The 14,749-nt window shown below is 36.4% G+C and overlaps 2 protein-coding genes across 3 annotated transcripts in view; both read left to right on the top strand.

The window, feature by feature from the left end:
- Positions 1-14,749, top strand: part of LOC127861185 (uncharacterized) — a 300,757-nt gene that overhangs the window by 183,658 nt on the left and 102,350 nt on the right. The gene's annotated exons all lie outside the window — the stretch shown is intronic.
- The window catches only part of LOC127861196 (protein timeless homolog), a 131,404-nt gene continuing 118,463 nt past the window's right edge, over positions 1,809-14,749 (top strand). For both annotated transcript variants that reach the window (XM_052399606.1, XM_052399607.1), the window contains exons 1-7: positions 1,809-1,966; positions 7,855-7,959; positions 8,460-8,613; positions 9,667-9,784; positions 10,656-10,718; positions 11,664-11,765; positions 12,572-12,612. In XM_052399606.1, coding sequence (XP_052255566.1) covers positions 7,872-7,959; positions 8,460-8,613; positions 9,667-9,784; positions 10,656-10,718; positions 11,664-11,765; positions 12,572-12,612 — 566 coding nt within the window. In that variant the 5' untranslated portion in view covers positions 1,809-1,966; positions 7,855-7,871. The remainder of the gene's footprint in view (positions 1,967-7,854; positions 7,960-8,459; positions 8,614-9,666; positions 9,785-10,655; positions 10,719-11,663; positions 11,766-12,571; positions 12,613-14,749) is intronic.

Below are 14,749 nucleotides of genomic sequence, written 5' to 3'. Positions count from 1 at the left end.
CGTGGAGTTCCAGAAAATATGAGCGCGATTCCGTTATTCCATGTTACAGCTTAATAAGCCTCAATTAATGCGTTCCCCGGACCCCCTCGGGACAACAGACGGGCCCAGAGGAATGTGTTATTGCGCCGTAATTTGTTTATTTTGCCACCGAGTGTCTAACTAATTATCTCGTTAATTATAGATCGAATTTTCTTAATGGTTTTCGCAAGATACTTTATTGGGGAGATTACGGTTAACCCATTGATGCCTAGTGGACTCTCCCATCCTTTCTAAATTGGATCAATTTATTTCCAAAATTAGGGATTTCTAGTATATTTATTTCTATATTTAGAATATTTCTTACAGAAATTCCTTTAAGCAAACAGCGCAAACCCTGATGAGACGCCGCATCATGCGGCTTCTCATCTGGGTCTACGCTGTTTGTCAAGGCCTTTTTTCTAGACGCTAGGCATAAATGAGTTGAACCTACATATTTGAGGTTGCTTATTTGAGATTGATATACAGTGGAAAAAATCGAATATTTTACTTTTTGATAAAATGTTGTTTTACAAAATATGATTCGATCGAGGTATTTCTCAAATTAAACATATCTTTAACTACAGGAACAAACAATTTCATACCTTCACAGAACTTATTACAGAGGAATTATATGATTTGCCTTGTTTTGATTTCTTAAAGTACCATACGTTAGTTGGTTGTATACCATAATGCTGAAAAAGTAAAATGAACAATGAACAAATGTCATACGTGCCACCCTGTTACCTAATTAATAAAATTACCCCGACAGCAAAACTATGTAAATTAATAAATGAACTCTAAGTAGAGAATACAAATATAAAAAAAAGCAAGCAAGAACAAAATTAGGCAATCAACAGTTACATTGGGAATCAATAGTTACTAACTATATTCAAATCGCAATCGATTCCTCCTTAAGTAGTCTGTCAACAGACTGATCATTATTTTTTCTTTTCTAATTTCACCATTACTTCTTGAGATGTATTGTAATACAATATCAAAGCTCCCTTTCTCTTCTGGCTGAATTATCATTTTATGCAGATAAGAAAACGTAACTCTGTATATAATAAGCACAGTACAATAAGTAGGAACGTTATCTCTATAAAAATTATAAAACTATAATGCAGGACTGTTAACAGTCTAAGGGTAATCAGGAACGACACTTTCCGCTTCAACTGGGTTTTCGTTAAGAAAAGACCTCCTTTAAATCAAAATACCATTAAAGCGGAAAGTGTAGTCCCTGATTAGCCGGTGCGTACTGTGCAGTCTAATCTGGGACCACACTTAACGCACATGCATTAAGCACATTGTTTTCTTCTAGAGTAAACGGAACAAGTGTGCTGTGTGTGTATCAACTGTACAGCAATTGAAAATTTCAAATTGCATCAGGCGCTTTCAAATATAACCATAATTTAATGCATGTCTTTCAAACGAAACAGTGTTCAGTTTAAAAAACGTCATTTACTTTCGTCAGAACTGATTCCGTTTTCAAATGCAGTGACATACTAGTATTATACGGAGACGGGTTACTTCAACTGTCTTGAAATCTGTCATGACGCGTCGTGTAGTAGTTGAAATATTTGTTTTATATGACACTTAAATAATAAATGTATACCGTACGTTTTTAGCGTAAGGACTCATATCATATTGACATTAAACGGGTTTGCATGATTCGCTTTAAATGATCATTGAGATATCCCGGTACGTAAAGTTGAATGATTTAGTTGAAAGCTGACAAACATATCAATTAAAATAAGGTTGTATTTAACCTAGTTTGCGATTTTTACATAACTAATTTATCAATTTTGCACCGGACAAATACAGCGGGAAATTGAATCGCAATTTCGTAAAACAATCTTTGTTATATTCATAGTTTTTATCGTTTAACTGCATTCAACTGTCACCTTATTTTAAATAAATAAATCATCCCCAGCGACTGCGTTGTTAAGCGGTACGTACGTTTTGATCATCGATGATTACGTATTTGTAGTTGTAACAAATTATGGTGGACGAACCAGTTATCGAACACCTAAGGCTAAGAAATTCCGTTTGATTACCTAAACATTGAAACACTTAAATGACAAAAACAATTTGTTTTAACACATGACTAACAGTTCAATCATTGAATGATTTATCTGTAAAGTTTTCCAGCAAACTACCTTCAAGAATTCATAACAATGATTCCCTGATTATTATCACTTCTAGCAGACAAAATTAAATGGCGGCCGATGTAAACATGACCTAATACCGACACTTCATAAATACTACTCCAGTATATACAAAGTCACATGACTATCACGTGACCCGGACTCGGCGAAAAAATCTGCGTCTGCTGCAATCAAAAGTGCAAACGGAAATATGCTTTTTGGTGTTAATGCACGTTTTGATAAATGCATTCAAAAAGTAATAGCAAAAAACAAACAAAACGGTGTAAATAACAATAAAAGCATTCCTTTAACCTGTTTTCGGCGCATTTGTTTCAAGCTAAGTAGGCAAGTAGGTTATGGACTTCATGTGCGACCATTTGTTTATCAATGTGACGTTAGCGCACTTTTGCGCATGTGCATACAGAACCAAAACAAAACGTCCGATAATAGGTGCTGTTCGATAACAGGTACTTACACGATACATGCAAACACGAATGTCAGTTGTCACTTGACATTCTAGTCTAAACCAACTCCCAGAGCATTTAATAATTTTTCCTGTGACAGCCCTGGGAGTCGATATGCACCCTTCATAAACACAACCGCAGTTCTTCGCAGCTGCTAAGTGATCATCACTAAACAATACAACGTTCGTGACCAATTAAGAAAAGGCATGAATAAACTTCAAAAACACATTAAATTTACCTGAATAACTACCTAGGGTACGTTATCTTTGGCATATACACTTAAAAACATGACAATGCAGGTTTCGACTTTAACTTTTTTACAGCAAGACCGTCGGACCAGCTCCTCTTAAAATGTACCAGCCCGAACGTGCTGTCTACTAGACCATAAATGACATAGCAAATGAACACAATTGTGTCATGTAACTGTTTAATCAGGATTTATTAGTAAATAATCAGTGAACACCAGATTTTTTATGCATAGGGTAAAACAATAAAATAACCCTTTTTTTTTCTTTTCTTCGTTAAATTCAAGCCATGGGAACTGACTCGATTTGCCATTTGGATAAAATTGATGTTTTTGTGTTTTTTCATGTATACGTTTCGTGTCAGTTAAGCGTCGGATTCTTTTTTATTAACTGATTTGTCGGAAAAAAATCCGACCTTGAACAAAGCCATTCTTTAAATTACATTATCTTGTCTGCTACGCAAATATGTTTACATTGAAGATACCGATTTTCAATAGAAGTCGTAAAATCATATTCTACAGTTTTACGACACTTCAGAAGATCATTAATATTCTTGACAACTTGACCAATTGAAACAAGCAATTTCTGCAGGAAGCTCTCCTTTGCGTCTAAAAATAGCGATTAATCATGTGAATGCTCCGCATTTATTTAAATATACTAGTTTTGTTTTAATGTACAGTACAGCCAAAGCGGCACAAACATAATCCGCGGCTACGCCACGGCCAGATTATTAGTCCGCGGCGGCCGAATCGTGTGTTCACGCGGCGTATCGCTGTGGCACTCGGCATCGATCCGCGCAACGACGCCGAGTCTGTATTAACCTCGCGTACTTTCGCGGAGTAAATCCGCCGCATACGTACGCGGCGGATCGAGTGAAAAGATATCCATCTACATGTACATACATGTATGTGTAGCGTAGAATTAATTACGCGCAACTGTTTATGTTTCGTTCGATTATCATTATTAAATTTGTAATCCGAAACACACTTCAGAATTTTAATGCTAACGCGTCCTTTGGCAAATTCTAGCGTCAAATAAACAGTGCTAAAATATCCTTTGTTTCATAAAAAGCGCGCGAAAATTATGCAGACATGTAGAACGTCGTTTGGAAAGTTTGGGTGTATTTTGTGTTGTTTAAATACATGAACATCACGTCAGGCGTAAATCGCGTGTTCAGTGGAGAAAAAAAATGCCCCGATTAAACGTTATTTCAGCATCTCTATAAATAGTAACAAATGCCAAAATGTATTTGATACTTAAGGAAATGTCGAGAATGTTTGTGTATCGTAAATATTTACCAGCATTTGCTTTAAAACTGGAATATACGGGATTATCGGGTAATTAGTAGCGATAGTAACTGTATAATATGAAAAAAATAAAACGTGTTTATATACGCATATTTAAACAATAGTTATAATAAGCTGATAATTAACAAAACTACAAATACGTCGTCACCGTCTTGATTATTGATGTGGCTTCAAACTGCTAATTTTCTCAGCTAAAATATAATAGCGGAATCAACATGCAATTAATTTATAAATCCACCATATGCTGGAGCCTTGACCACTTGTATGTGTGAAAACATAATTACATGACCTTGTTTATGTGTGAAATACATACGCTACGGGCGGGAAACAAACTTAATAATTGGCCAGACACATTAACTATGCTTACATGTATATGCTAATACAATCTGCGCACAATAAATTTATTATGATAATAATTATTATTATAATTGTTCTTTCAAAATTTGTTAACTACATGTAACTAATAATTTTAGATTTTTTTTTAATTTCATGATGCGCATCGACTCTGCATCATGTCGCGGATCGCGGCATGCCTCGGCGGACAGATGCGAAGTTTCGCGGCGAAATGCGACTTGCCGCCGCATACTGACGTGGCTTCAACGACTGACGCGGCATCGACTCGTTTCGCCTTGCCGCTGCGGATCGCGAAATACGTTTGTTCCGCTTTGGCTGTACTGTAAATAACGGATATAAGAGTAATTTGACACATTAAAAGTAAAGGTTTTCACAGCAGTTATTTATAGTTGTATGAATCAGTATATATATTTTTTTAATTTATGTACGACCAGTCGGACAAGCTAGCCCGCAGTTTTACTAGCCCGACCACCGATCTTACTAGACAATGTCTGTCGGACGTGCCTTTGTGTCGAACCCTGCAATGTTTGAACACACTATATTTGTTGACATTAATTTTATATGTAGAAATTTGGAACAGTGTACATGTTAATATTAAAAAAAATATATCAGCTAAGGCTTCATCACAAATCACGATATGCAAAGGATTGGTGTGCTGCGACCTAACCAATAGCGAAACTAAGTCAGCAACATTGCGACAGTTTCCAATATGGTGGAAAGAAATAGGAAAGAATAATACATAAAATAAAAAGCAATTATTTCTTGCTTTAATTGTACCATTTAGACAGGGTAACGTTATAAGTTTTTGCAGTATTTGTGTTCCTTAGCCCTTGCAGTGGCGATCAAATTTTCACCTTTGGGCAATAATTAGAAAAGGAAATAATAATTTCTTTTCAATGATATCACTGACTACGAATTAATTTCTCTCTTATCTTTTCTTAATTTGACTCTTTCACTTGTGACATATACCGTATACTTTCACTTGTAAGACGCATTTTTAAGACTTAATTTAATAAGTTACAGTTGGGGTTGCGTCGTATAAGCGAGGTACTGGTGAAAATAAACAAAAAAAATCAAAATATCGAGTTTACTGGGCTTATGCTAGCCAAGTTGGACACTTGTCAGTTGTTTGGAATCATCCCAGCAGCTAGCTAAAGAAACGTCAGCGTACAGTTTATAGTATTGAAAGACCTGTACCGCTGAAGCCAATTCCGTATCGAAAGTCAACTAGAGTCATAACATATTTATGTCACTCTATAAATCAAAGAAAGCTCATTTTCTTGGATACATTTCTACATAAATTGATGAATGAATATAAATTACTGCATCGGGGATTATTTTAAGGTTCAAATGTTTCAAATGCATCTTACAGTATATAAAGAAATAACTCTCATCAGTCTGAAATTCACAATTTTGACGCCATTGTCGCTTTGTCACGTGACGAGTTTTCATTTGGATACTTTCGGATCGACCTTGACATTTTTTGCTGAAATTGTTAACATTACTTTCGTTTCTGAAATCTATTATTTGTGACAAACAACTTACGTCTGGTGGATTATAAGACTGATTTCAGTGTGAATAAGGAAGTTTTAAATAATATTTACTTTGAGTTTGTATTTACACTACAATTTGTTTACAAAACAAGCCAGAATAATATTAAGTACCGGGAAATGTCATTCTGAATTTGAAAACACTTGAGCACATGGTATGTTACTAAAAATAGAAATAACGTCATATGACCGTGAAATCTCGGGAGAATCGCATTTCAAGTAAGTCTGTCACGTCGCTATTTTTCTCGATATGTAAAAGCAGAATAGATAAATTTTAAATGTTTTAGATAGTTTTTGTGAAAGAAAATATCAGTTAAATGTGAAAAATGTCAATCTTTCCGATCAAGTTGTTGATTTGGGCCAATAACTGCATTTAAAAGCTGTTTTGGGCCGCGGTCGTTGTTAACTGTCAACTTTTCGGGAACTTCTGGTTGACTTTCCTAATGGGGTTTGTCTATAACTATGAAGTCGCGCCAGTCAAAAATCATAAAAAGCGACATTTAAAGTTATGGTGGCCAGAACTACGCGGCAGCCATTTGCATTTTCTCTAAAGTCTGTATTGGCCCGTACCTTGTATCGGAACGCTATGTTCAGTTACCGATTTATTTGTTATAAAATGTATTGTTACTGATTTTGTTGTCTATAATTTTTAATTTGAATTTTGTTATTTTGGGGCGTAAGACGTTATATTGTTCCTGATTATTCTTGAAAAGTTTGTATCACCTGATTGTCTGCGCGCGACGTCGTTAAATGTCATATAAATTGGCAATTATATAGTATAGCGGCTACACTGCCAACATGCTTAAAACAACAGCAAAATCAATTCTCAGTTTGAAACTGTCAATTGTTAAATAAACACGCTGACGATTACAAATGCTACTTGACAAGTTTGTATCACCTGATCGTCTTTGTTCCACGTCGTTAATTTTCAATTAAGACATAATTGGCAATTCTAGGTATCCTCTGAAATAAGTTACCAGTTTGCAACTGTCAATTGTAAAATAAAAACGTTTTTTCAGACGACCCACTAATTCGGATGACACTTTATATTTATTAGGGGCCAATAACGACAGGAGCAAAGAGCGACCACATGCAATTATCCGCATATGGCTTTCTTCTTGACACGTGATTTTGATTTGCGCTTCGGAGTCTATCACTCTATCACGCAATTGGCTAATTTTATGAAAGTAGGCGTTACCTATTGTTGATAGACAATGGGCGTAAAATTTGCTTAATCTAGGTAATAAAACTAAACGCTTTCAAAATATCTGCCTATTTAAAAGTTTTCAATTCCTGTCAAACCATACAATTAAGATGACTGATACGATCAATTTTGCTTGTGCATTGATATTACAAACGTAATATGTTTGCAATTGTTAGGGCAAATGATTAAATACGCAATTGTTATAAATTTTGTTAATTTGATAATTATTTTTATTGCATGAATAATACTTGAAAATAAATTAAAACCCACTAATATATCATAAAATAAACAAATATTATTTACTTTGTTGTTTGATTGTTTTATTTTTCAGACTTGCGTGAATTACTAATTGTATGCAGTGCGAGTTTGAAAAATTCTCAATGTGTGACTAATTGATGATTTTCTTTAACGTTCTGCCATTTTGGCCATTTTTAGGCCGATGAAAACGGCAAAATTTGACCGCGTCTTACACGCGGGTCAGTCTCAAATCCACCCATTATAAAGTCCGAAGTCGGGGTGCGTCTTATAAGCGCAAGTATACGGTAGATCTATCTCGTGACACTTTTAGTTGCTGCAGTTGTCACCATGACGATGCACAAGGAGCTACAGGCAGCCTGCAGCGCCCTCGGTTACCAGGAGGGAAGGCAGTATGTGAAGGAACCAGATTGTCTAGGTATTCAAGTAACAGACTCCTTTGTTTTAATTCAATACCGTTTGTCATGACTGGCGAAATATAGTGTTTCCAACTTAGTTCTTGGAAAAACAAATTTAAGTGAATAGTGAGATATGTGATAGTTTTCTGTTTCTTTTTAAAGATTTTATATATTTGATTTCCAATCGTGATGTGGTAGTTTCTACCCCATATGGGCGTTAATTACACATGATTATTAAAACTCGGTTATTATAATGCAGTGTTGATTTTCGTTCAAATTTGGGTATTCGGCCCCATTCCCGATAGAAAAAGTATATAAGTTTACCAAATGGGACCCACAAATTCCCAATTTAAGGTTTAAAAAAATAAATAAAAAATCTGGAAACCCTGAATTTGGAATGTTTAGGTCCCATTTTTTTTTTGAAAACAGATTTTTATTTTCATTGGGAATGGGGCTTAATAACAAGCCCAATTATGAACGAAAACAACACTGTATTAAATGTACCATTTTCTTTCTTCAGAGTCAGTGAAGGACTTGATTCGCTTCCTGAAAAGTGAGGACGACACCTGTGACATCCGACGACAGCTGGGGCATGCTCAGATCGTACAGAATGACCTGATCCCAATTCTTGTCCATTACACCGGCGACAATACGCTCTGGGAAACGGTCGTCAGGTAGAAGGGATTCATCCCCTCTTGTTAATGTCGCTTAACCCTTCACCACTTAGATACCTATTTAACCCCTTTACCACTTAGATACGTTATTCATTTTCCACTTAGATACGTATTTAACCCTTTACCACTTAGATACGTATTTAACCCTTTACCACTTAGATATGTATTTAAACCTTTACCACTTAGATACGTATTTTGACACATTTGAAGTCACTTAGAATGTTAAATTTCATTGAAGATCTTTCTTAATACATTCAAGTTTTAGAGGCTTTAATTTCAACCCTTAGATACTGATGAGAAGCAAACAGCATAAACCTGAACAGACTGCGAGTTACTCACAGGCTGTTCTGGTTTTATGCTGATTGCACATAGCCATTTTACTTTGCTCCTTAGTGGGAAAGTGTTAAATACAGTTGTCAGGTAGAATCAATTCCTCACCTTTTATTAATGATGTTAAAATTATTGGCTCATTTATAGCTCGGCTGTTTTTGGAGAAAACCTGAGGTATTTTCATAGCCGGCTCGTAGTGTCATGTCGTGTCCGTCGTTGTGTCTGTCATCGTGTCGAGTTCTACACGCCCACCCATATTTGGGTAACTAGGTCAAAGGTCAAGGTCACTGTGATCTCTAAAAAAAAAAATTATAATAAATTCTGACAAGCTTTTATTTCTTCAAAAATGCACCCGCAGCCGAGCGTGGCACCCGTTATGAGGTGCTCTTGTTATATTCAGAAATGTTGTTAAATTTCCAGTTTTTGCATCACAGTCTTTAAAGTACTGGGTTTATCCAGGAAATTTACTTAAGTGTTCAAGTACGCCTTAGGCTTTTCTGAGAGTGTTCCAGCAAGTCTTAGCCACACACAGGGAATACAGGGCTTTAAGCATGTTCTCACAACTTTCCAGCTTGTAAGGAAGTCTCTTCTTAGGGAAAATCTGGTTAAGACTGACTGCGCAGGCTATTCAGTGACAACACTTTATTTATTCATATGCATTAAGCCCAGTTTTCCCAGAATGAGGGCTCAAATATCACTAGCGCTGTGCATTCTTGTCTCCAGATTGCTGGTAAACCTGACCCAGCCGGCCTTCCTGTGTTTCAAGAGTCACATCCCTGAAGAGAAGACATTGCGCAATAATTACTTGGAACTCGAGTCCCATCTACAGACTATGGAGGAGGTAGATTGTAGTGCTTCTATCATCTAAAATACCAGAAAGTTGGCCGTGACGTAATGGATACAGTGTCCTCCTAGTCATCGGGAGGTCACGCGTTCGATTCCCACTCAGGGAGCGTTCTCTTTGTCTTCCCCAAAGACGCCAAGTACTGGTTATAGGCCCAGTAAACGAACTCGAGAGTGTTTCTATAAGGCTGAGGCTTTTGATGCAATTGAGCTTTAATAAAGTGGTTTAAACTAAATTACAAATACCAGACAGTTAACTATTACATTATGTTTCAATTTTGAGGCCACAATTCTGCCAAGTTCCCAATATAAAAAAGTATATAATTTTCAAGAATGATTGCCGAAAGTTCCCAAAGGAAGATTTCCAACAAAGACTTGTTTTGTTTAAATAAATGTCAACATTTAGAACAATGCTTCATCTAGCTCCATAGGATGAATCTTTGTCAATATAACATAGAATTATTTCTAAATTTTTAAGTAATTTTTAGCACAAAGAAAACCCCACGCCAATTTACTACCAATTTTAGTCAAAACAACACAATATTTCCAAATTGAAAGGGCCCCTGCCCCATTCCCAAAATGGTGACAAAGAAACACGGTAGAAGTTCTAACAATACAAGAAGTTCCATTCTTAAAGTAGAAACAATATAATAAGTAATTAAAAGTCAAGCATAATAAGTAATTCAGTGAATGTGTAAAGGTATTTACATCTTTTTATTTTGTCCAAACGAAAATCAAGTTTATGCGTAAATTGTCGTCCCTGATAAGTCTGTGCAGGTTGCACATGCTAATTTGGGACGACACAATGCACCTGCATTAAGCCCAGTTATCCCAGAACAAGGCTTATATGATGTTATATTATATTTCAGGCTTTCATAAACGAAGATGTGTTTGCGGCCATTACAGGAAAACTTGGCGACCTGTTGAAGCTGGTATGAGTAAAAAAAACTTGAATCAAACTTAACATTGTATAACCTGCATTTGTGTACCCCAAATTTCATTACCGTACTTAACTGTGTATAACGTGCATTTTTATACTGCAAATTTCACTATCATACTAAACGGTTTATAAAGTGCATTTTTATACACCAAATTTCACTACCCTACTTAACTATGTATAACGTGCATTTTTATACACCAAATTTCACTACCGCACTTAACTGTGCATAACTTGCATTTTTATACCCCAAATTTCACTACCATACTTAACTGTGCCTAACTTTTTATTTTTATACCTCAAATTTCACTACCGCACTTAACTGTGTATAACATTCATTTTTATACCCCAAATTAAGTACTACCGTACTTAACTGTGTATAGCAAGCATTTTTATATCCAAAATTTCACTACCGTACTTAACTGTGTATAACGTGCATTTTTATACCTCAAATGTCACTACGGTACTAACTGTGTATAACGTGGATTTTTTACCCAAAATTTCGCTTCCGTACTTAACTGTGCAAAGCGTGCATTTTTATACCCCAAATTTCACTCCCGTTCTAAACTGTGTATAACGTGAATTTTTATACCCAAAATTTCACTACCGCACTAAACTGTGTATAACATGCATTTGTTTACACCAAATTTCACTACCTTACTAAACTGTGTATGACGCGCAGTTTTATTCCCCAAATTTCAATTATAAATTTGATGTGCTTTGTACATTGATACAACTGATTGTGCATTAGTAAAATGGCGGCAGATTTGACATTTCCATTATTAGAAAAATTTAACAGTTTCCTCTTTTATTTTATTTTTTGTTGAAAAAAATATCGGTTATGGCAGAAAGTGTTGTCCATAATTAGCCTGTTTGGACTGCACATGCTAATCTGGGACAACACTACACACATGCATTAAGTTCACATAAACATCTGCAGGACTGGGAGCATCGTCACGAAGAGCACAGTCTTCTCATAGAGCGTCTGCTGATACTGATCAGAAACGTGCTGCACATTCCCCCCAACCCAGACGCCGAGCAGGTGAGCAGCAAGGCCATATGTTCATGAAACCTTTTGAGGACTGCTTTCTGTTATGTTTGTTCATAGATTGTTAACCAGGTTTTCCGAAGGAAAAAACTGGTTATTAGATTGGCGAATGCGGGCGGGCTGGCTGGCTGGCTGGCGGGCTGGCTGGCTGGCTGGCGGGCTGGCGGAACAAGCTAGTCGTTCATTGTCAGATTTTAGAATCATTTGGCACATTTGTTCACCATCATGGGACGGTGTGTCGCACGAAAGAATCACGTCAATATCTCCAATGTCAAGGTCGCCACGACCAAAAATAGATTTTTATTAAAAACAAACTTACAAAGGGGGTTAATTTTGTTTGTTCATTTCAAAAGTTCAGTTTGAGTTTTCTCCCTTTATCAGATTTTTTTTTCACAATGAAAACCTGGTTTTGTGACAATTTTGTCCCTTGTTTAAATATATTTTGGTTTAAATATCAAGCTCTTGTTAGAAGGAAATTCTCAAGATGAGCTTTTCTGATCAGTCTGTTGTAATGTGTCAGTTGTTATGCCTCTGTTGTCATAAATCTGTCGTCGTGCATCCGTTGTCAAGCATCTGTTGTCATGCATCCGTTGTCAAGCATCTGTTGTCATGCATCTGTTGTCAGGCATCTGTTGTCATGCATCCGTTGACAAGCATCCGTTGTGATGCATCCATTGTCAGACATTTGTTGTCATGCAGTCAGTTGTTAATACAGTTAGCCAATACTATGTTGTTTGCATTTCTATTTAATATCTTTGTAACATACCTGTCTTATGTTTGAATTATCAACTTCTTTACAGAGAACTGATGATGATGCCAGCGTTCATGATCAAGTGTTGTGGTAAGTAGCTATATACATAGATTTCTTTCCTTCTTTATAAAGTACCCGTAAAAGGTACTTCCGCCATTGAGAGAAAAACACATAAATTTCTAATTAACGTCTAAAAAAATCCCAAAAGGAAGGAAAAATGCGTCATCTTTGTTCAAAATGTGTATTATCTTCAAAATCAGCAAATAAAATGAGAATTGAAATTGGACATTTCAAGCCAAACTGCATGTAAATGAATATTTGAATTGGTTTGTTAAATGTATACCAGCCAAACTGCATGTAAATGAATATTTAAATTGGTTTGTTAAATGTATACCAAGCATTTTAAAATACCCATAGTTCCCAGTGAATCTGAAGATTACATGATGCAAATTTTTCCGATTTCAGGTTTTTTATGTACCCTTTCGAAGAAAAGGGGGCATATAGTGATCGGACTGTCCGTCTGTCTGTCCGTCCGTCTGTCTTTCCGCCTCACTTTGCCTTTAGGTTTCGAAAAATGCTCATAACTTTTATGTCCCTTGAGATATAACCTTCATATTTGGTATGCATGTGTATGTGGACGAGGCCTTTCCATACGCACAAAGATTTTCACCCCTGTGACCTTGACCTTGAACTTAGGGTCCGCGTTTAGGTTTCAAAATCTGCCTTTAAGTTTCGAAAAATGCTCATAACTTCTATGTCCCTTGAGATATAACCTTCCTATTTGGTATGCATCTGTATATGGACGAGGCTTTTCCATACGCACACAAATTTTCACCCCTGAGACCTTGACCTTGAACTTAGGGTCCGCGTTTAGGTTTTGAAATCTGCGTTTAAGTTTCGAAAAATGCTCATAACTTCTATGTCCCTTAAGATATAACCTTCATATTTGGTATACTGAGGCCTTTCTATACGCACACAATTTTTTACCCCTGTGACCTTCACCTTGAACTTAGGGTCCTCGTTTAGGTTTCGAAATCTGCGTTTAGGTTTCGATAAATGCTCATAACTTCTATCAAAGCGTTTATAGGTGGCATATGTCATCCTATGGTTACAGTTCTTTTTTTATGCCCCCAAAGGAGGGCATATTGTGCTCGGACTGTCCGTCCGTCTGTCTGTCTTTCTGTCACACTTTGTGTTTATTTGTTATTAATTTGCTTAATCGGTTGAAAATGGTGCCTTTGGCTTTGTGAGTTTTGGATTTCAATGGTCTTTTTAGCTCGAGTATTATATAAGAAATATATATAGTGGAGCTATCCTACTCAACGTCAGCGTTCTGTTTCCGTGCCGTTTCCGTTAGCTACAAATGTTAACGTTTTCGTACTAATCCATTTATTTTCATTGTCCCTTGACATATTGCTTTCATATTTTGCAAGAGCAGACAACTCTATCAAGCATTTTGTCATAATTATTGCCACTCTTATACTTAGAATATGCATATTATTGATAAATCTATGTTAAAGTTTGCGTACTACCCCAAATATTTCCTATATTCTTTGACATATTGCTTTTATATGTTGCATACTTGTTTACCAACATGACCCCAACCTATAAATAAGAGCAGACCACTGTATCAAGCATTTTGACATAATTATGGCCCCTTTTACACTTAGATAATTGAACATTTTGCTTAAATTGCCATAACTTCTTATTTATTATCACATTTGATTCATACTTTGACAAAACAACACTTACCTGACATACCACAATGCACTCCACCCAAACACTACCCCACGCCCCTACCCAGAATCCCTTTCTCCCCCCCCCCCAACCTCCCCCCACCCAACCTTCCCCCCCCCCTATTTTTTTTTTAAACATCATCTTATAAATTACCCCACCCCACATTATACCCCCCTCTCACCCCCCCACACACACCCCTACCCCCCCCCCCCAATTTTTTTTAAACATCTAATAAATAACTACACCTCACATTATACCCCCCCCCCCCCCTACCCCCACACAATTTTTTTTCCTTTTTTATTTTTGAAAGAGATCATCTAATAAATAACCACACCCCACATTATACCCCCCTCTCAGCCCCCCCTACCCCACCCCCACCCCCACCCCAATTGTTTTCCTTTTTTATTTTTGAAAGATCGTCTAATAAATTATTGAATATTAACAATTTCCCCATGATGGCTTACGTTATACTAACAAGCACTGGAATAGT

Source organism: Dreissena polymorpha, chromosome 15 (genome assembly GCF_020536995.1).
Source record: "Dreissena polymorpha isolate Duluth1 chromosome 15, UMN_Dpol_1.0, whole genome shotgun sequence".
Taxonomy (NCBI): Eukaryota; Metazoa; Mollusca; class Bivalvia; order Myida; family Dreissenidae; genus Dreissena; species Dreissena polymorpha.
This window is presented reverse-complemented; position numbering and strand designations above follow the sequence as displayed.